The sequence below is a fragment of the Solanum dulcamara genome, chromosome 8 (assembly GCF_947179165.1).
Source record: "Solanum dulcamara chromosome 8, daSolDulc1.2, whole genome shotgun sequence".
NCBI lineage: Eukaryota > Viridiplantae > Streptophyta > Magnoliopsida > Solanales > Solanaceae > Solanum > Solanum dulcamara.
The window spans coordinates 77824659-77848380 of NC_077244.1; the positions used below are offsets into that span (position 1 = coordinate 77824659).

General features: G+C 33.4%; 3 protein-coding genes across 3 annotated transcripts; 2 read left to right on the plus strand and 1 right to left on the minus strand.

Annotated features, from left to right (window-relative positions):
• The first annotated feature begins 2318 nt into the window (after positions 1-2318).
• On the plus strand, positions 2319-6536 carry LOC129899355 (formin-like protein 1). The gene is made up of 4 exons (XM_055974296.1): positions 2319-4262; positions 4356-4552; positions 5175-5419; positions 5542-6536. The coding sequence occupies exons 1-4, from the start codon at positions 2692-2694 to the stop codon at positions 6346-6348; spliced, it is 2820 nt and encodes a 939-aa protein (XP_055830271.1). The 5' UTR covers positions 2319-2691; the 3' UTR covers positions 6349-6536.
• Positions 6537-7000: 464 nt separating this feature from the next.
• On the minus strand, positions 7001-12247 carry LOC129899156 (probably inactive leucine-rich repeat receptor-like protein kinase At5g48380). The gene is made up of 3 exons (XM_055973992.1): positions 11945-12247; positions 9557-10556; positions 7001-8194 (listed from the first exon to the last, which is right to left on the minus strand). Exons 2-3 carry the CDS (start codon positions 10418-10420, stop codon positions 7196-7198), a joined length of 1863 nt encoding a protein of 620 aa, XP_055829967.1. The 5' UTR covers positions 10421-10556; positions 11945-12247; the 3' UTR covers positions 7001-7195.
• Positions 12248-18493: 6246 nt separating this feature from the next.
• LOC129898636 (FRIGIDA-like protein 3) lies at positions 18494-23159 on the plus strand. Its single transcript, XM_055973259.1, has 4 exons — positions 18494-18688; positions 20054-21124; positions 21806-21978; positions 22567-23159. Exons 2-4 carry the CDS (start codon positions 20074-20076, stop codon positions 22978-22980), a joined length of 1638 nt encoding a protein of 545 aa, XP_055829234.1. The 5' UTR covers positions 18494-18688; positions 20054-20073; the 3' UTR covers positions 22981-23159.
• The last annotated feature ends 563 nt before the right edge of the window (positions 23160-23722 follow it).

Sequence of the window (23722 nt, forward strand, 5' to 3'; positions counted from 1 at the left end):
TAAAAATTGATATAAGAGTATTATGTTAAATTTTTTATTTTGAATTTAGGATTTATTTCATATTTTCAATTTCATTTGTTTTAGTACTATTGACTTGATATTTTACATTGCAAAATATTTATTTTTTAGTTAAACTTGATAGGTTATTTTTTTGTCAGATGTTTTAATAATTTTATGACATTATATTTGTAATATTAACATTTTTGTCAAACATACATTTCATGATATTCATAAAAATCTTATACTTTTAGTTTATTTGATTAAATTATTTAAAATACACTAATTTAAAAAATATAAATAAATTATGTTTTTTATAATTTTAGTTAAGAACATATGTTTATTAATTAATATTTAGTTTAGTATCATTTGTAAAGATCTTTATTTGTCTAATATAAATTTTAAATTTAGAAAATTAACTTTTATTTTTAAAATTTAATATAATCTTGAAATTACACTTGTGCAACCAAACAGAACAATTGTAATTACACTGAGACAAACAAATAGATCATCGTAATTATTAGATTGTGTAATAACTAAGTTAGTAATTACCACCTTACAAATTACACAAATTTCAATTATCCGGTGGCTTTTCAAACAGTGCCTATGTAAAACAAGTTACAATTTACAACTTTTTACTTTACAATGAAGAATTGTTTAGATACTACTAAATGGGCTTAGGGGTCGTTTAGTACGGTGTAGTATATTAATGTATAAAAATAATATAGAATATAATGTATTAATATATATATAACCTACTCATCTCTCAAAAACATGAGTAAATTTGTGTATACTTTATTTTATTCGGTTTATGCAATTAGATTGAATATATTATTATTATTGATTATATATACATATATATAAGTTATACCGATAATGCATGTACAAAACTTAAATCTATAAAAAGAAAGTTGATTATTTCTCTTTGTTTGCCTTGATATTGATGACTCATTTTGAAACACAATATAATGTGCATTACTATATTTGATACTGTACGTGGGAGGTGATTTTATGTTGTTTTAAATATTGGGTAATGTCTATGAAGTTTATTAAATAAAAATATTATATTTGTAAATCATTGTCGGCCACATTCTTTTGTATAGTCAAATTATGCTGCTCTTTTTTAAAAATGTATGATACTATTGGTGTCTTGTAAGAGTAAATATTAGTACTTTAATTCATTTACAATAATGCAAATGAAAGTATGAACCATGCAGCGCAGCATTCAAAATTCACTACTAATTAGTAATAAATAATTAAATCCCACTGTCCTTTCCGTTCATTCAAGAAAATTAATCAAGTGTCATCTATAATAATATAAATATAATGTTATTCAAGATAGTAATAATTTTTAATGGTACTTTACGTACGTACCAAAAACAATAAAAATCTCCTCAAATGTCATTTCTACACACAGTACTTATATGATCGAGTAACAAATCCAAGTTGAAGTTAATGAAGTTTTGTAACAAACTTCAAGCTGATATATAATAATTATTGATTTATTTGATATAAAAATTAAAATTAAAATTAAAAGTATTTTTTATGTACTCTATTAGTAACTTTTCGTCCAATGGCCTTAAACCCATCAGATGCTATCCTCATTGTTAGCGGAGAATATGATTGGTAGCGATGATGGTGGTAGGATGAGCGATGAATTAACGAGTTTTCAATTTGTTCCATAAAAAAAATTAGAAAATCTATTTTTAATTAATAATTTATTCTTTATAAAATTCTAAATCACTCTCAACATTAATTTAATAATTCAATCTAAACAATCTATTAATATTAAATTATCGATTGTGATTCGATTTTGAACTTTCCTGTATTGATTAAAGGGGCCACTTGTGACAAACAGCGTTAATGTTATGACTCAATTTCACAACAGGAGGCAGCACTGTTTCTTTTACTTTTTTTTTTAATTTTATTTTTATATTAAAGCGTCGATTAAATTTGATACACATTATAGGATTCATTGCGAAGGTAAAGCTCTACTTTTAATATAATTTTCTTTATGTACAAAACTTAAATTAAAAACTTTTAAATAAAAGTAAAGTAATTTTATCACCACAAATATGCTGGTACAGCTTCAAATAGAAATACAAAATAAAACTACATATAATAGATTTTTATGATCAAATTCTTTTTCGAACTCTGCAAATAGTCGGAGTCTTACTGCACTGATGTTGCTACAACAGGCGGCACTGTTATTCACCAGCCGAGAATATTATTAGCTGGATTTGCACCATCCAAAATCTGTCTTCCATGAATGTACTTTTTAATACAATTATTACTCCATAATCTCCCCCAATTTTCTACCTTTTCACACTCACAGATAAACTTTTCTCCCCTTAGATTTTTTTTGTTTTTCTCCCTCTGCTTTCTGTCACTCTCTTGGTTTCTTCTTTTGCTTTCTTCACATTTCTGTCTTTTTTTCCCTCTACTGTGAACTCAGACAACTCCCCCCGCCCCTATGCTTCTAGTAATTTGTCTTCTACTACCATTTCTCATTTGACCAAATTCCCAAAAAAGAATCTTGCTGAACATTCACAAAGAACATAGCAGATTATTCACAAAAAATTAAATAATGTAATCAAAATAAAATAAATGTATGCTTAATAGTGAAGAACTTCTTCTTGATTCTTGATTCTTATTATAAAGTATTCATCTTTTCTGAAGAAGCATCATTTTACAATGGTGGTTCCCTTTTTCTTCATCTTACTCTGTTTTTCAGCTCAGTATTACTACTTACCATTTGCCGCCGCCGCCGCCGTCTCCGGCCACAACCGCCGTGTTCTCCATGAACCCTTTTTCCCATTAGACTCACCACCGCCTTCATCTCAAGCCCCCATACCCTCTCCTCCAGCCCCTACTGAGTTCCCATTTCAAGGTTCTACTACTCCTGATAACAATGATAATAACCCCTTTTTCCCTACTTACCCTTCTCCTCCACCTCCCCCTGTTTCACCGTCTGATTTCATTCCTGCAAATGTCTCTTCTATTATCCTTCCACATACCTCCAAATCTAACCCTGTTTCCACTAAACTCATTGCTATTGCTATTATCTCTGTTCTTGCTGCTATTGTTGTTCTTTCCATTGCTATCTTTTTGCATATACGAAAGCGAAGGAAACAGAGTGACCGGAAAACTCAAAGATCTGACAGTAATATCAATGGATTGAATCGCGATAGTGCTAAGAATGATGCTAATAATAGCATTCCTAAGCTTCAAAGACCATCTCAAACTAGTTCGGAGTTTCTCTATTTGGGTACTCTTGCCAGCTCACATGGCGGCGTTGAAACACATAATGCTCAGAACCGTAATGGTAGTAACACTAGCTCTGCTCCTAGTTCGAGAAAAATGGATTCGCCGGAGCTCCGGCCACTGCCGCCGTTACATGGACGGAATTTGAGACAGAGTTATGGGAATACCAGGTTTTTCTCCGGTTCTGCTGAAAATGATGTGGATTTTTACTCTTCTGCTGGATCTATGGGTGGTAGAGAGAGTTCTATCGGAGGTGAATCACTATCCCGGAGAGATTTTTCTGCTGTTGAAGTTGAGAAGTTTGTTAGGTGTAGCTCGTCTTCTTCGAGTTCATCCTCGAGTTCCGGGTCCGGTTCGCCAGGCCGGTCTGTATCACTGAGCATTTCGCCGCCGGCGAGTTTGAGTCCGGAAAGGAAAAATTTAAGACCCAAGTCACCGGAACTGGTAGCTGTTAACACCGCTCCGCCACCTCAGTATCCACCTCCTCCTCCTCCGCCACCGGCTATTGTGCCACCATTTGCAGAATCTCCATCACCATCACCATCACCGCCTTGTACATTATCTCCAGAGAGATATTCAAACAGAAGCATGGACTCATCTCCGGGAATTTTCAATCTTTTGGATCAGGATGTTCAGTTTCCGGTGAAAATCAGAAATCACATACAGCATGCTACACCAGCTTTTGTACCACCACCGCCGCGTCCACCACCACCTCCACCACCGCCTTCTAAGAATATTGAAAGCCCCAAACCACGCGCACCTCCATTTTCAAAGCCAGTATTTAACCCTCCAGTTCTTGAAACTCCTTTAAAACCCATAGGTGTTGAGAGTCCAGTATTGGTTTCTCCAATGGAGTTGCCTTCTATTTCGGAACATATTGAGAAGAATGGTGAGAAAAATGAGGAGATCAAACCAAAGTTGAAAACTTTGCATTGGGATAAAGTGAGAGCAAGTTCGGATCGCGAAATGGTTTGGGATCAACTGAAATCAAGCTCATTTAAGTATGATGATATTCTGTTAAACTTTTCATCACATGGTATTGATTGCCTTTTGTTGAATAAGTTGAATAGAGCTGATAACTGATTAATTTGCAGGTTGAATGAAGAGATGATAGAAACACTGTTTGTTGTGAAGACTCCTACTTTGAATGCAAACGACGCAGCTAGACGTCCTGTTCCCTCACCGAGCCAAGAGAATAGGGTACTTGATCCAAAGAAGGCGCAGAACATTGCAATTTTGCTGAGGGCCCTAAATGTAACCACAGAGGAAATATGTGAAGCCCTTTTAGAAGGTATTCATCATTTTCACCTTTCTTTGAAGAGTTTTAACCTAAATACATTGATTTTTATGCTATTAAAAGATAACTAGGGGTAACCATCGCGATTTGTAGGCTGGTAAATAAGAAAAGTTGCCTACTCAAATAGGTTAAAATGCTTGATACTGTAAGAATTCTGTACATTTGGTGCTATATATAAGTTAAATCTCTCTGAATTGAAAATTAAGAGCTGAAAAATGGAATGATGGAAGTGCGTGTTTAATGTTGCCAAATAAACCTTCTGCAGAGTATTGATCGAGGCAAACACACCTAGTATATTTTTGAACAAATGGTTGAATGATGACTGGGTAGCTTTCCCATATTAAATGCGCAACTCTTATTCTGTAAATTATTATCATGTAGATGGTCACAATGCTTTAGATGGTAAATCCAGGGCTGACTATATGATCGTGCTAAAAGTTATGCTTCTTTGCTCCCAAAGATTTCAGTATATGGATAAATCATGTTAATAGTTTACCTTCACCGAGTGTTCTTTGTTGATTTCATCAATAGGCAGAAGTTCCGGTGTATCTAGAACTTGTAAAGTGTTTGGATTTAGAGAATAAACAGCAGTAACAAATTACATCTTCTAATTCAGGAAATGCTGAAAATATTGGGACTGAGCTCCTTGAGATTTTATTGAAGATGGCTCCATCCAAAGAGGAAGAACGTAAGCTAAAAGAATACAAAGATGATTCTCCATTCAAGCTTGGGCCAGCGGAGAAGTTTCTGAAAGCAGTGCTTGATATACCTTTTGCATTCAAAAGGGTAGATGCTATGCTGTATATATCAAATTTTGATTATGAGGTCGACTACCTCAGAAAGTCATTTGAAACTCTAGAGGTAACTATTTTAAGGTGTTGTCAACTTCTACTTGTTATTGATTATCCATTCACTAGAAGAATATTGATTTAGATCAGAAGAAAACTTGTGAATTATGTCTTTAAAATGCTTTCCTATTACAGGCAGCATGTGAAGAGTTGAGAAGTAGCAGAATGTTCTTAAAGCTTCTGGAAGCGGTGCTGAAGACGGGGAACCGCATGAATGTTGGAACAAACAGGGGAGATGCTCATGCCTTCAAACTTGTCACACTCCTAAAGCTTGTAGATGTAAAGGGAGCAGATGGGAAAACAACCCTTTTGCATTTTGTGGTTCAGGAGATTATAAAAGGTGAAGGTGCTCGTCTTTCCGGAAGAAATCAGAATGAACAGTCTACCACTAATGATGATGCTAAGTGCCGGAAACTTGGCCTCCAAGTTGTTTCCAACATTAGTTCAGAGCTTATAAATGTTAAAAATGCTGCTGCCATGGATTCAGAAGTGCTCCACAGTGATGTTTTAAAGCTTTCTAAGGGGATCGGAAACATTGCTGAGGTTGCAGGATACATTGAAGCCGTTGGATCGGAGGAAAGCAGTACTAAAAAATTCTCTGAATCCATGAACAGGTTTATGGAAGTAGCAGAAGAGAAGATTATAAGGCTCCAAGCTCAAGAAGCGTTAGCCATGTCGCTGGTGAAGGAAATAACCGAGTATTTCCATGGAGATTCAGCTAGAGAAGAGGCTCACCCTTTCAGAACCTTCATGGTGGTCAAAGACTTCCTAATGATTCTTGATCGTGTTTGCAAGGAAGTCGGAATGATAAATGAGCGGACAGTAGTTAGCTCCGCGCATAAATTTCCAGTTCCAGTTAATCCACATCTACAATCTGTCACTAGGAGATACACAGCTAAACGAGAGCATAGTTCTTCTGATGATGAGTATTTATCTCCTTAGTAGTGTGTGTTGGTCATAACAGGCAATCCCTAGTTTTTGCTTTTGGCCAAAACCAATGTAATCTATTGTAAAGGCCTTGTAGGAGTTTGCCTGAGACTGTGCAACACGAATTTTCGGGTATCTGTAACTCTAAGTTGTATTTATATAGATCATTGTATAAGATATTGGAAATTCTTTATCCTTTTGATGTGTAGAGCAAGATTTATTATCACATCCAAAATAATAGTAAGGTTCAAACCAACATGATGGCCACAATAACAACATATGGGGTCTGGAAAGGTAGACCCCTTTTGTACGCAGATCTTTAGCTCTATCTCGTGGAGATACTCTTTTTGTTAGACTCCCAGCTCAAATAATTGATGGACACAATAACAACATACAAGGTTTAAGAAGGTAGATTGTATGCAAATTTTATCTCTATCTAGTGGAGATAGAGAGACTCTTTCTGATAGACTTAGGCTAAGTATTCTTGGTACTATTCTACCTATATGAAATATAAAATAAAAAGTCTTCAAATGTCTGGAACATTTTATGGTCAGCTTTGGGTGATAGATTTTTTTTCCAACTTGGCATTTTATAATTACTGGAAGATCAGACTACATTTGTTCAAGCAGCAAATATGGAAAGAAGAAAAACATTGACCAACATCAGATCTGTAGAAATCTCTTGACCATTAAAAATACAGAAAAAGAAACACAAATTACATAGTAGCGTAGCTACGAAGGGGGAACTTACAGTAGAAATAGAATGATCTATATAGATAGTGAACGTGGTATTTGTACAGGATAGAAAATGATCTAGCAATTATTGTATCTTACTCAAGCATTATCGACGGGGCCTCGTTTACTTATTGAGCAACAATGAGCTCGTCCATTTGGAATCCGCTATCACTCTCAGGCATCATAATGTCATCATCAGTTGTGAAATGATATCGCTCTCCGATGGCTCTCAGAAGCTGGTACAGTTCAAACATTGTCGGCCTCTCCTTGGGAGAAGGAGACAACACACATCGACAAGCTACTTTAAGAACCTGGAAGATCTCGCTGTCACAACCTTTATTAGCCAATGAATGGTCAATCGCATCTTGAAGCTTAGATTCACCAGAGAGTTGTGTAATCCATTCCACCAAATTCCCCTTAAAGGTCTCGGGAGCTTTGGCGACAGAAGTCGGTCTCTCACCTGTAACTAACTCAAGAAGTACAACACCGAAGCTGTACACATCACCTTTTGGTGTAGCCATGAGAGTTCGCGCATACTCAGGAGCAACATAACCGAAGTCCCCGAATTCCCCATTGACAAAGGTACTCAAATGAGTGTCAACTGGATTCATGAGCCTAGCAAGTCCAAAATCTGATATTTTAGGTTCGAATTCCACATCCAGCAAGATGCATTTAGAACTAATATTTCTGTGAATGATACGAGGATTGCAGTTGTGGTGAAGCCATGCAAATCCTTTGGCTGCTCCAATGGCGATTTTCATTCTCATAGGCCACTCAAGAGTTTTCTCCCCTTCACTTACAGAATGCAACCTATCATGCAAGGTGCCATTTGGCATGTCTTTGTAGACCAACAGCCTTTCTTTTTTCGCCATGCAGAAACCTAAAAGAGGAACCAGGTTACGATGCTTTACATTTCCCAACGTATCCATCTCGGACATAAACTCTTTCTCTGAGTGTTGAGTATTCTGCAACCTCTTAACCATAAGTGAAGTGCTATCATCAAGTACTGCTTTGTAGAAAGTCCCGGTTCTTCCTGATCCAATAATATTGTTCTTGCTGAAGTTGTTGGTGGCCTTCATGAGATCACTTAATCTCATTTTTGAAGTAGACTTCTCAAACATTGAAAGCTGAAAATAAGAGCAGGTGAAAATTCATCAGTTAAATGCTTATATGAAAACACGAATTTTATGGTTCTAAATATGATACATAATGCTACAGTAGAACCCGTAAACACAAACCACAACCAATGGCGGAGATAGGATTTTCATCAAGGGGTTCAAAAAAGTAAGTAAGCATGCTAATCGTATCCACAAATAAGCGGGCCGGGCCGGGCCGGATCATATATGAACAGGTTGGATCAAATATAAGCAACTAGATAAAATTCAACTCTACCTCAACACTGACAAAAAATAAAGAAAGTGCGTGTTTGACATAATATTAGAATCAATGTGAGAAAATGTATTTTTTTAAATTTTAATTATGGATTCTGTCTCCATCATTGTTGTATATATAAGTTATTCGATTTTTGAAACTAAATAAGGAAAACAAAAGATTATACTATCCAAAAAAATAATATTAAAATAAGATAAATAATTAAATAAAAGCTTATTAATGAGGATTTTCTTAATTCTTGATTTGTACGTTAAAGGCACATTTTTTCTTAAGTTGTGATCACTAATCCGAAGTAGAAGGATACGAGAATACTTCCAAAATCCAATCCTATTTATTTAATCTTACTTATAATCATATTATTTCTTAATCAAATATAAATTAAATGTTTGACTTAAAATGAGTATGAGAGAATTTTTTTAAAGAAAATTTAATTATGTAAACTCAAAAAAGTTATAACTTTTACTTAATTTTATAAAAATAGAAAAAAAAATTATTGTAAAGTGTAATTCATTTTAGAAGGGGAGCCTTGGAGTAACTGGTAAAGTTGCTGCCATGTGACCAGAGGTCACGGGTTCAAGCCTTGGAAACAGCCTCTGGCAGAAATGCAAGGCAAGGCTGCGTACAATAGACCCTTGTGGTCAGGCCCTTCCCCAGACCCCGCGCATAGCGGGAGCTTTAGTGCACCGGGCTGCCCTTTGTAATTCATTTTATGTTGTGCTCTAAAATATTTATGATTATTTATTTAAAATAATTAAACACATAATACAGCTTAATATTACAATATTGGGGTAGGACGTTTCATCGCCGGGACTCAAATCAGCGAAGTCTCCTGCTCGAATTTTGTGAATTTGTGAACCCCTTAACTGCTGGACCAAGCCTTTGGCTTGTGCTCAGGGGGGTCATCATTAATTATATACATATAAACTAACGAATTGCTTCTATATATACAATGTAATTTTCCAACGAAGGGGGTTCGGATGTAGCTCCGCCCCTGCCCACAACCCACTAGAATTGATTTTTGATGTATCACCAATGTGCGAACAGGAAATTCAGTAATGAGACGGTTATTAATGATTCAGCAGAGTTAAAATTCTCACCTGGATTGCCTTGGAACCCTTAATACTCTTCGCCCATTTATTCCCTTCAGGATCATCTTCCTTTTTCCTCTTCCTGGATATTTTTCTCAAATAGAAGAACGTAGCAATAGTCAATAATACAGCACCTGAACACACCCCACCAACAGCTACACCGGCAATGATTCCAGTACGGGATTTCTTATCCGTACCCGGACAAAGAGGTAACGGTGGTCCACACAGTCCGGGATTGTTGGCATAGCTCTCTGGAGGAAAAGTTCCATTTATGAAACGTGGAACTGGCCCAGTCAATCGATTGTTTGCTACATTAAAAGTCTTGAGCCGACCAAGCAGGCCAATTTCTGCAGGAATTTGACCCGATAACTGGTTGCTGTCAAGTTTAAGGCTATTCAAAAAAGAGCAGTTTGCAAGATTAACTGGGATTTGCCCTGATAGTTTGTTGGATGAGAGATCAAGCATTACCACGAAACCTATAATTTTGGAAATATCATGTGGAATACTTCCATGGAGTTCGTTGCGCGAAAGATCTAATGATGTCATAGAGGTGCAATTCTTAAGACCAAGTGGAAACTTGCCCTTGAGACCCATGTCAGAAAGACTGATACTCAGAACCCTGGTTTCATCAGGATGCCAGCACTGAATCCCAATAAACTTGCAGATGAAACCTTCAGTCAGATTATCGAACTTCCATGTACTGTTCAACATTTTCAATGGATCTTCGAATGAATCTTTTATAGACATCAGACAGTCAATATCGCTTTGAACAGCACAGCAAACAGCGCAACTCAAGACCGAGTAGATCAAAATAGAAGCAAGGGTAGCAAGAGCTCTGTTATCCAAAGCCATCTTGGTGAGAGGCCCAGTCATAACCGCAACAATCGAAGGTCCCAATTAAGAAATTGACTGAAACATTTAAGATCTCTATAGACTAGTATGCAACTCCGAAAAAATCCATTTCAAGAACAAATCCAATTTCTCCCGAGTTAAGAAGCAAAATGTAAGGCTGCAAGGGGAAAAATAAGATAATAAATCAGTTTTATCAATCAATCAACTATGCTTCACTTCCAAACTAGTCGGAAAAACCATATGAATTATGTATCCATCTGCTCTATTCGGTCTCATTTCATATCAATACTACATAATTTTTCTTCTAAACCAAAGTAGTGATTCTCCAAAACTAGAGGTACTCGAATCCCACACTTACAGGACAACCAAAGTAAAGATTATAAGTCGTCAGATACAAGCAGAAAACTGTTGCTCACAGATTTTTAATGGGAAAAAGGGCAAAAAAGGAGGCAAAAGAGATTTGGGAAGAGAAAAAGCACAATAGCAGCAATCCAAGAGATGCACTGCATAAAACTATCGTCAACAAAAGAAAAAATTTCATGCATTTCACATGGAAGTTGAAAAAGAAAAGAACACCCCTACTTGATAAAAACAAAACACACAATTAACTTTATTGAAAGATGATTTTATCTGACCTTACAAAGCCACAAGCACAAACTTCACACCTCCAAGATGGAAGTTGAAAAAAGCCCCCCTTACTTGATATACAAGAATCCCAACAAGCAAGGCTAATAGAACCCAGAAAAGGTTCTGAAAATCCAACAACAAGAGAGCAAATTCCAATCCCAGAAAGAAATTTTGAAGTTGGGAGCTTTTTGACCATGACTTCCGAATCTCAACAAATAATAAACCATTTTCCTTGTTCAAAGTATTCAAGAAGGTAACCAATGTAATAAAGAAACAATTAGTTACAAATACTAAGGTCAACAACAACAAACACAGTGTAATCCCACATGTGGGGTATAGGGAAGGTAAAGTATAAGGAGACCTTAACCCAGGTAGAGAGGTTGTTTCAGAAATACAGAATTTACTTGATCTTCCACATCCACAAGCACAAAATTTCACACATTCAAGAAAAAGTTCAAAAAGGAAAAAAAATCCCCTACTTGCTATAAAACAAAATCCATCTCACACAGTCCACAGAACCCAAAAAGGGTTCTTAAGATCAAACAACAACTGGCCAAATTCAACTTCAATTTCCAGAAATATAAGTCCAGAGCTTTTCTATACAACTTTCAAAATTCAACAAATTACTAAGTCCTTATTCAAAGCAGCCACCAACACAATAAAAAACCATTTTTTTTATAAGAACTAGGTATAAATACCAACAACAAAAAACTTCAATTTCCAAAAATTAAGTTCAGACCCTTTCTATACAACTTTCAAAATTCAACAAATTACCAAGTCTTTATTCAAAGAACCCAAAGCAGGCAACAACATAATAAAGAAACAAGTTTTGATAAGAAAGAATTAGGTAAACAATAAACAAATTGAACATAAAAATACAAAAAGAAGACCAAGAAATTATAGATGTAATATACTTACAACCCAGTTGAGGATATCAAATGCTGGATCTTGAGGGTCAATTACATAGAAGAAAAGGGGGGGAAAAGAGAGTATTTTTTAGATGACAGTTTTTTCTTTGGTCAAAGAAAGAAAGCTAGCAGTGAGAACTAAAACTAAAAACTTGCAAAAAAGATTGAAAAAAAGAAAGAGTGTTAAACGGGGACAGGCGACGACCAGTTGCTTGACTTGATATTTCATCTGTTGTTAGAAAAGTTTTAAGTGTGAAACCCATGATTATTGTTTGAACCAAAATATAATTCACTGAAATACTGAAATGGAAATTTGGAAAATGAAGGAAAAACTTTAGATGACTTTCAGAGTTTTTTTTTGCCCTATTCTCACCACAAGCTAATTGACAGAGTTTAGGTTGCTTTCCTTTTTAATTTATTTTAAAATAAAATATTATTTTATTAGTTTTAATTTATCTTTTTGGTTTAGATTTGATAGAGAGAAAATAAGAAATTTTTTGAATCTTGCAATTTTAAATCAAAAATATATCAAACGTATTAAAATAAATTTTAATTTTGAATTCGCTATCGACTGACCGTCCTGTTAGCAGTGCTATACTAGATTGGCACCCTAACTGGTACCTATACAGCTACTCCTTGTCAGTTGCTATATTTTTTCACCTTAAGGCTCTTAAAAATATCAAGTGGAAAATTAGAATTAAAGAGTTGTCAAAAAAAATAAAAATAGGACAAACAAATTAAAATGGAAGATTACCTTCCTATTATTAGAAATATTTAACTTTAATTTGTTTTTCTTTTTATCTTTAAAGAAATAACGAGAGTGATACAAATATCTAAAATTTGTTTTAGACAATAATTTTTTTAAAAAAACTTCTTGATTTGCTTAAAATTTTTATCAAGTCAAATGATATTATATAAATTGAGACGGGGAGATTATATACTTTTTGGTCCATACTTCGTTATAATAAGAGGGTAATATTTGCCATTTTTTTTCCACAATTAACATTTGCAATAAATATCTCTCTCTCTATATATATATATAAGCGCAAGGTGCGGCATCCGTTTGAGGGAGGGGGATTTTCCTAAAACAAAGATAGACGTGTCAAGAAATAATGTGAAGCCATCCCTATTTCGTTGTCCAGGGAGATGTTTACTAATGACCTAAAAATGTGTGACGTTTTGAAAGCATGAGCAACCCTTCGCATATGAGATAGCAACGACAAGAGATTGACCGATCAGGGTTGAGTGATCTCAGGGATTTAGGGGTGCTTCTCCTGCTGTGACTACCCCTCTTCTATTTGAAAGGTAAAGGCCCACCATAGAGAGGTAAGTGCTTTTGTGAATGCTATAATAAATCAATCAATCTTTTCATTACATATCAAGGATAGGGAACCAGTCCAGTCTGAATGGTCGGGTCAGAAGGATCGAGATTGATTCTCAGATTAGGGTCAACAAAGTTTCATTTATTGAATTTACAGTCCAGACTTGTTAAATAATAAAGATGAATGGTGCTATATCCACCTGAAGATAATCGTAAAATTTATACCAAAAAATGAGCAGATGCAAAATTTAAATATTAGTCTATCATAAGTAAATTAGTAGTACTAATAATGTAAAAGAAATTTTAAGCAATGGAAATAATAGAGAATGAGTAATTAATACACGTTGTGTTGCACGAGTAAGACGGAAAATTTGATCCAAACCTATAATAAACTTTGAAAAATAGATGTTTTTCTCTTTAACATTTTTTTCTCAAAAATTGACCTTCAAATCTCGACCTTTTAATTTTCACGATGGATTTTTCACATCCTTTAAAAAGTAATAAATAAAGTGTATATTTTATCATAATATTTATATTAATTAGTATATAATTTTTAATGAACTTAAAAGATAATAATTTCAAATGAGTAGTTATTAAAAAAATTCATTAATCATTTTGGGTTGTGTACCAACCCATTTTTTAAATGAGTTGAATCAAGTGAGTCAAAATAAGTTAAATTAATAAAATAAATAAATTATTAACATGCTTAAATCTAAAAAAATTGGGCGAATCATAACTTTATAAACTGGCTTAGTCATTCAAATATTTTTGTACAAACCAAAATTTATTATTTAGAATTAGTCAAAAACACCAAAAAAAAACTAAATCAAACAATTTTGAAAATAGTATTGATTCGTTAATTTGCTAACATGGGATTTTTCTTAAAGTAGATCAATCTTTAACTTTAAAAAAGGGATTGATTGAACTGAATAGATAGGAACATTTAATCCAATCTCAGTTTATTTCCCCACTTTATTGAAATTGAGCTATATGTCATGACCCGCCACTTGATCATGAAGACGGGGGAAAGATCTAGAGTCTTAGAGAGGTTAATAGAAGGCTCTAGAATATCCAAGAGAATTCTTGAAAAGACTTAGAGAAATCTAGAATCTTATATATTTCTAGAGAGGAACTTCTTTGTAAATATGGGAGGACTTGTATAATAACTTTTATTTACACTCAAGCCCCTTAAGAGTAGTATAAATAGAGGAGGCATTCATTTGTAACAAACCATCAAGAAAATCAAGCATTTTTCCAAATAATATAAAGCCTTCTTCATAATCTTTCTTACAATCTAGCGTTCTCTTAGCGATCTAGTCTTAAAGGCTTACTTGAGCTTGCAAGATCGCGAAAGATTCATGAGTAAGTTGTCAAGTGCCGCACGAAAATCTTAGTTGAAGTCTAAGTCCGTGACATAGCTCCTCTCCACAAATCAAATTGCACGTTGTACAATGTACCAACTGGTGAAGTGATGAGGTTATTTTATTCTTATGATAGGTCTCAAGTTCGAACTTTGTGTATGGAAACTTCGACTAGTTTGTGCGTCTAATTTTTCAGATTTTCAACCTCCTTAGTCAAAATTCTGGCTCCGCCACTGGTCATGATATATACCCTTCAATTTTGTCATTTAGAGTTACTAGACCCCTCGTTATGAAAGTGGCTTATATATACCTGTATAGTTATACAAATGACTCACATATAACCTTCACGGTTACACAAGTAGCTCACATATACTATCACTGTTATAAAAGTAACTCACATATACCCTTTTCATTTTAAGGATGTGAGAAAAAAATTGACTTATATTTTAAAAAAATCATGTAGAAGTATACTTTTTTTGAGGAAGTAAAACTAAAAATAAATATATATATCCATACATGAGTTTTTTTTTCTAACAACGCTTAAGAGTATATTTAATCTTTTTCACACATGTATTATTTTTTGACTTTTTTGATTATCATTATTTGAATTTCTTATTCTTATTCTTATTTTTTTCTTTTATTCTTTGGTGTAAAAATAAGAAAAATAAAAAGAAAGAAATGTGAATGGAAAAGAGAAAAAAGTAAGGAAAAATTTAAAACCAATTTTTTCTACTATATTTTAATTTAATTTTTGTATCCGAAAAAATAATTTGGGGCATGTATAATAAATTTTATTAGAAAAGTTGTTAGAAAAATAAATTTGACCATCAAAATAAAAAATACAAATTAGTTGTTGAGGGGTATATTAGGCCCTTACCCATTAATTTAAGGGTATTTTACTTAAATCCCATAGTGAAAAAGTCCAATTATAATTTATCATGATTTTTTTGATAATTATCCGAATTCCCTCCTTTTTCCATATTTCTGATATATATGAATGACGCTGATACATCGCGATTTGATACATAAGTCATTTTCATGATACATCGCTAATTGATACAAACCAAATATTGTAATATCAATAAAACTTATGAATCAACTTATAGCACTTAATATATCATGAACACAACAAAAATAACAGTAAAACATAATACATTTTGTGCTTGATTTGTATTAACTAGCGATGTATAATGAAAAAGACTTATGTATCAAATCGCGATGTATCAGCATCATTCCTATATATCAGAAGAGAATTTTTTGAAATTTTTACAAATGGTAGAGAATAATTAAAAATATAGAAATATAAGACGTGTAATTTGATAATTTTTTCATAATTTAATTCGCAACTATATTATCAGTGGCAATGAATGCGAGGCTCCACAATTGGACTATTTGAGATCATAGCGATGCCTTTAAAACATGTAAAATGGTTTGATGCTTATAATCTGTTTGATCAAACTTTTAAAATTAATATATTTTGAAAATTTGCTTTTCAATTTTGTTTTGGGAGAGAAATAATTATGTTTGACCAATAAAATTTAAATGTATTTCTGAATTAGTATTTGACTGAATTTTTAAAAACATATTTATAAGTGTATTTTTCTCAAAAATACTCTCAAAAAGTATTTTTAGCGGGGACATTATTTTTTAGCTTCTAAAAAATAGCTTAGGCTATTCCCATAAATCCTTAGTAGGCGTTTGGACATGCGATTTCGTATCGCGATACAAAATCATGAGATTAAATCATGCGATTTCACATTGATTTTATCTCATTATTTCACATCATGAGATAAAATTTCAATTTTTAAAAAAAAGCATGATTGAGAATTTCAAATCATGATTTGAGATTTTTCAAATACAAAAATTGGCCCACAAATTTATATTTTATAAAAAACAATCCTACATTTATATCTACTAGTCATTTATTCCATACGTCAATAAAAATTTTAATTCATATGATTATCTTTTAAACTATTTATATCTCATATAACGATTATTCTCACAAACATAAAATTTATTATTATTTCAAACCAATTTCTACTTTACCATTTATATTCACTAAACTCGTTATTTTTATCAAATTTATTTACCAACCAAATTTATTACTAATTCATTCGAATCAAGTTCAATGTGAGGAGATTATGATTCATATATATCGTCTTGTCTGTCATATGATCAAGAAATGCAAGTTCAATATGAGGAGATTGTCTGTACTGTGTGGGAGGATTATATTAAAGACTAATACACTACAACTTATGTTTAATTTTTTTTCTTAAATTAAAGTTTGATTAATAAATGTTATATATTTTTTTAGAATAGCTCTGTGATTGTGTATTATGTAAGTTTATAAACTTTTGCTTATCTGGTAAGATTGTATAAAAATTGAGATAATTTGAATAGTTTTACAACTTATGAAATTTTTATGTTTATGAGAAACACATGCATCATAAAAAGTCCAAATTGTATGTCCAAACAAAATTTCAATTTCATCTTGAAATTTCTTTCATATCGCATGGCCAAATGGACCCTTATTTTCTCTTAAAAACTTGACCAAATATCTAATTTTTTAAAAATAAATATTTTAATTTCTTAAAAACCTGATTAAACAAGTTATTAATAAAAATCCTGACATAGCTCTAAATGCTTAAAAAGGAAGAAAGATGAACAAAGTAAAACATTTCAGGACTCAAATATTTAAATTAATTTGTAATCTTATGTGATCAAGCAAAAATATCTTTTTTTTAAAAATAGTTTCCTTAAGTTTGGTGGATAGGATTACAAGTTATTTGTGCGGTGAGAGTTAGTTATGATATATAGCAAATGAATAGTGGAAGCATACCTAAATTACTACTCGTAGTACTTTTTTTTTCCCATATAATTTATACGATACTATTTAACTTTTTAATGATTAAATTTTTTAAATTTTAAATTATAAATTATAAATTCGAATATCAAAATAAGTAAAATAAAATTTACATAAATAAATTCGCAATAATAACATACCCAAATTCTATTCTCGTGTACTTTCAGAGTGGATAGATTATACGCAAATTTTATCATTTACTACTATTAAAATGGTTAGAAAAACTATTTTTGATAGACGTTCAACAACAAAAAAATAATCTAAAAAATCCCAAAAAAAAGAGGTAGCAAAAATGATAGTATAATGAAACATTTTGAATAGTAACTACGCACAACAAAATAATATAATAATTAAAATATAAATAATACTAAGACTATTAATTTGGGCGAATAACAATACAATGACTGTTAGCTAATAATCTTCTATTTTAATTTGTGTCCTCTATGACCTCCTATCTAATAAGCTAAACTACGAACCCGTTTGGATTGGCTTTAAGTTGGTCAAAACCAACTTAAAGCCCCTTTTTAGCTTTTGGACGTGTTTGTCTAATGCTGACTTTAAGCCATAAAGTTCTTAAAGTCAGTAAAAAATGAAAAGTTAGGATTCCTAACTTTTTTTTTCCAAAGTGCTTAAAGTCATTTTCTTTGACCATGGAAATTACTTTTATATCCCTTATATTTTAACTAAATTCCCAAACTACCTTTTTTTATTCTTTTAATCCTAAAATTCACATCATAAGCACTTTTATCCAAACACTCAACTGCTTATTTATAAAAATAACTTTCAGCACTTCAAAGTTCTAAAAGCACTTCATACATAAAAGTTATTTTTTTTAAGCCCGTCCAAACGGGCTCTACATCATGTCTTGTCTAATTAAGATATCACATAAACTTAGACGAAAAAAATAAATTAAAACATATTTAAAAAATGAATTAATTAGTGTTATTTTTTAAAAAAAAGCTGTAAAGGGAAGGAGAGTACGGTAGTATAAAGCTCTTTATTCATTGTGGCTTGTGCGCTGTCTGCGTGAGTGAGTGGTCTCTGTCGGGTAGCTGTATAATAAATTGTACTCTCCATTTCATTTTCCTCTTTTTTCTCCCTCAAATCCCTACACCAAAACCTTCCCCAACCCAAAATGGTCTGAATTCTCCGGCGTAATTTGCCGCCGCCGAAACATCTTCTTCGCCTATCGCCGCCGCCGACGATCGTGTAAGTTCACTCTGAAATTCTCTTTCATTTGCTGTATCTTCGTCACTGTCTTCCAGATCAAGTGTTTGTCGTCAGCAATTAGCTAGTAGAGTTATACTTTATATCAATAGTTGTGAAACTTGCTTCTTTGAATGCTAATTGGAGCTTTATTTGTTGTTTCTATGAGTTTTTTTTTGGGGATTTTAGTAGTTGATCTTTATATTTTGTAAGTATATTTTGTCGATCGTCAGTATAACTACTGGCGTTTATTTGAGTCTTAGTGAAATTATACTTCGTCTATTCACGAGTATTTTGCTGCCGGCTCTGTTTAGCGGGACTTCTATTGCCGCCGGCTCTCTATTTTGTTTTTATTTTTAAATTAAAATTATTTGACGATTGATGTAAATTTTTGTGTTTTTATATAGCTCTTTTAGTAACGTGACATTTTTCCTATGCATTCTATGGAGTATTATTTTTCTATATTTGTTGACCCTTAATTTTGAGTTACCTGCTGTTTCCACGTGTAACCTGTTATGACACGTATAAGTGTACTCTGTAATTTTTGCCTAGTTTAGTAGTTTTACTGAATTACGACGTCAAAGAAATGATCATTATGTTCCTCTCATACCAAAAGGATAGGGAAAATAATCAAATATGGTGAGATCTACAGTGATTTGAAGTCTTTTAATTAAAAAAAACAGTGATTTGAAGTAGTTTGTGCTTTTCTACTGCATGCATGCCTTTAGTGATCTAGCAATAAGTTTTATCAATACCAAGTAAAATGAGCTAAGTGAATTAGTCTTTTATGATAACTTTGACATGGTCATTTAAGATACAAAAGAGATCACAACTTACTAGTATTATTAATTGCAGCTATAGGCTTGACCAGCTTTTAACTATAACACAGGATGTTACGATTCATGATGTACAGATTGAAAATAATGAGGTCCTGGGTTGCATAGTCTTGCAAGTAATCAACACTAAATCGCGTGATGTTTTAATCATATTTTGGGTTCTCTGCAACTCTTTAAAAACGAGCAGCAGGTATTTTATATTGGGAAAGGTTCTATTAGCATTTGTAATGTGAAATTAGTTCAGGAGCATTTATGACCAACTCTGACATACTTTATAAAAAAGAAAAGTTGAAGGATTAGAAAAAAAATATAGGTATTGAGATTCTTAAAAGAAATTCTAATTTGGCTTGTCTTCGTTACTAGTATGTGTGTAACTTGTTTGACCTCTTTCAATACTCTGTCTACATATTATACTGCAACATTTAGAAGTTCTAAAATAAGAACTTCTATATTTGTTTTAATTGACTAAAGTATGTGCATTTTGTTGCTTTATCGCAATCATCTCAAATGGATTTACTAAAATTTCAAATAGACTATCAAGGAGTTTCCGCCATGGAAGATACGCAATCAGTTGCAACATTGATGGACTCCACAACATCTAAGATACAGCAACTACAGAAAGCATTTGCTGAGTTGGAAAGTCACCGTGCTGTTACTCTCAACTTGCAATGGAAGCAACTTGAAGAACACTTTCATGGGCTTCAGAAGTCCTTGAAGAGGCGTTTCACTGAACTGGAAGACCAAGAGAAGGAGTTTGAGACAAAAATTGTTCAATCTACAGAGATGTTGGAGAAGCGTCAAGCAGCTGTTATTGCTAAAGAGCAAGCTTCACTTCAGAGGCTCCAGGAGAAAAGAGATGCAGCAGTTTCTGCCATTTCTATTGCTCTAGAGAAGCATAGGAACCCTTGTTCTGTTGAACCAGCTGTCATTAATTGTGAAGTTCAAGATGAGCTTTCTGTTATGGAAGAAAAACCCGTTAATTTCTTAGAGATTGGGCATGTTAAAGGGGATACCTGGAAACCTTTTCAGGATGGTGTTGTGGAAGTTAAGTCATATCCAGAGCTAGTAAATCTATGCCGAAGTATGGATTCTGAAGGCCTGCACAAATTCATATCAGACAACCGTAAAAACCTGGCAGCTCTCAGGGAGGAGATTCCACTTGCTTTAAAAGCTGCAACCAATCCTGCCTCTCTGGTTCTGGATTCACTGAACGGCTTTTACAACTCTGATCTGTCAATTTCTGATGCTAAAAAAGATGCTAATCTTTTGGGACTGCGACGAACTTGTATTATGTTGCTGGAATGCCTTAGTAATTTATTGAACACCCTGGAAATAGATTCCATTTCAAGTATAATATCAGAAAATATAAGAGGACGTGCAAAAGATATCGCTGAGGAGTGGAACCCAAAGTTGGATGAACTTGACGTTGATGCAAATAATGGAAATTCTTTGGAGGCTCATGCATTCTTACAGCTACTTGCTACTTTTAGTATTAGTTCCAATTTTAACCAGGAGAATTTATCCAAGCTGATACCCATGGTTTCACGTCGTCGCCAAACAGCTGATCTCTGTCGTTCCCTTGGATTATCCGACAGAATGCCAGGTTGGTTTCCATAATAGTAGAATTAACTGCTCAAGGATTTTTTCTACTTTTTCTATTTTTGACGAGTTCTTTTAGGCCTCTTTGTCATTTCTCCTCCTTTTTTTACATCCTTTTATTTTCTCCCCTTCCTATAGTCTTGATTTTTCACGGAGTCATCTTATGATGGTTCAAAAATAGTCATATCATGGTAAAAGATAACGTTACAGAATGCAGTGTTCTCGTCTAGCTTGTTGAAAGTCTTAATTCATCTGGATTCTAGATATTCAATAAATTAATTTAATATGGATGTAACTTTAAAAATACGAAGTAACATATAAAGCTAAAATGATAAAGTGACTTGAAGCACATAAGGAAATTCACCCTATGCTAGAGTGCAAATGAATACATCACATCTTTGGTATTTCCTTTTTTGGCTTTTTACTAACAGCAACAGTTTACTTGTATACATTTGACGGTCTAAAATATTTTTAGCATATTAATGTTTTACTAATCCATACTTTAGTTATTACTTTCTTTTCTAGGTTACTAATCCATACTTTAGTATAAATGGTTACATGTAGTTGATACTTTACTTGTCAGTGCATTCTTACTTATCAAAAAGAAAAGAAGAAGAGAGAAATAAAGATATAAAACATCATATCTCTTATCTGCTTGAATGGTTTGCTGCTTGTGTCTGTACAGGTGTTATTGATGTATTGATAAATAATGGAAGACACATAGATGCTGTTAATCTAGCTTTTGCATTTGAGCTGACAGAGCAGTTTCCGCCCGTTTCTCTACTGAAGTCCTACTTGAATGAAGCTAGCAAAGCATCTCCACCTCTCAATTCTGGAAATGCATCACCTACTGTGCAGGTTTGTTCCTTGTGCCTTGATATAATCTAGACTTGGCATTTTTTTTAATCATATTGCTTTCGAGATGAAGCCTTCTTAGTATTTACTGTTGTGTCATGGTCCATGTAGAAAAACCTCTTTTTTCCCTATTCCTTTGGAGCGTGCAGTCGCGTATGCAGAACTTCTCATAAGCGGTGTCACAATTCAGGAAGTGAATAAATTGTAAACATATCATTTTAAGAAACACAAAATGTGCATAAATTGCAACTTTACAGAGAAGGATGAGTACTTTTTTTTAAAAAAATTTACTAGCATTTTAAGTTTGCTGAAACTATTGTTTTGCATATCATATGAGAATATAAGATAATGGTTTTTTATTCAAGAGGATGTTAATAGTTAGATCTCATGAATTTAGTTAATTTTTACAGTATAAAAGGCCAGAATACTATCTTCTCTATTGCCAGAAAAGGCACACAAATTTAAAAATACTACACTACATCAGGGTCGAACACTGACCTCGATTGAACAAAGGAGGGACCTAAAGTCCTAAACACTAATCCATGTTTTTTATTTTAGTCATTTGGGATTAATTAATTGTTTTTTCTCCAGAATGATGTCAATGAGAAAGAGTTGTCTGCACTAAAGGCCGTATTAAAATGCATTGAAGACCAAAAGCTTGAGGAGCAATACCCTGTGGATCCCCTTCAGAAAAGGGTTCTTCAGCTGGAGAAAGCAAAGGCAGACAAGAAAAAGGCAACTGAAGTTGCAAAACCTCAATCCAAAAGGCCTCGTCCCAATGGTGTCGGAAATGGCCCCCGAGTAAACAACGTTGTCACTGAGAAGAACTTCTATCCCAGAATGACTGATAGGTACCCGCAACCTGTTTATGACAGACCATATGCTTACCCTGGACCGACCAGCACACACGTTCCATCATTCATGGGTGCTCCTGCTTACAGCTTTTCTCCTGGCCACGACTTTTTTGGAAATGGTTACCATTACCAGGCTCCTTACCTGCACTGATCAGGAAACTTTGATGATTATCCCTTTAGCTGCTAATGTTTAACCCTTGGAGTTTGCTTAATTTGCTCGTGTGGGCGAATCTTAATACTGAATGTAGCCTACTTGTCTATTTCTAATCTGGTGTAAAAGCTGATATTTTGAGCTTTTGATATGTTCAGTGTATTTCATGTTTATATCCATTAATCTCATGTTAACATCGGTTCTTTGCTAATGCAGTTTCTTGAAAGGGAAAAAAATAGTTCTCTAGGTAGCTGATTTATCTATCAAGTGGCCATTTGATGTCTACTGAAAATTATGTATAAACTAGTTGACCTGCTTACTAGTGTATCGATTCAGGGAAACAAATATAAAACGAGTCACTCGTGATAGTTTTGGCAAGCAGGGTGCTATGCTTGGACGTGGATCGATCATGACGTGAATGACTTATCACTTCTCCTATAATGTAACGTAAATGTAATAGAAGAGACGGAATTCAATGACTTCTGACTTCTCCTATAATGTAATGTAAATGTAATAGAAGAGCCGGAATCCAATTACCAAATGCCTCTACCTTTTCAATAAGACAAAGGCCATATGAGTTCCCGATTTCATTTGTTTGGCCTCCCTGGTGCGAGGATCAAATTCATTTACTTATTATGGGTTATTATCTGTAATAATCTTCGAAGTGATCTAATAAGGTAAAAATTGGATTCTTTAACATATAAAAGTTTTAACTTAGAAAAAAGAAAAAAAGAATAAAGGT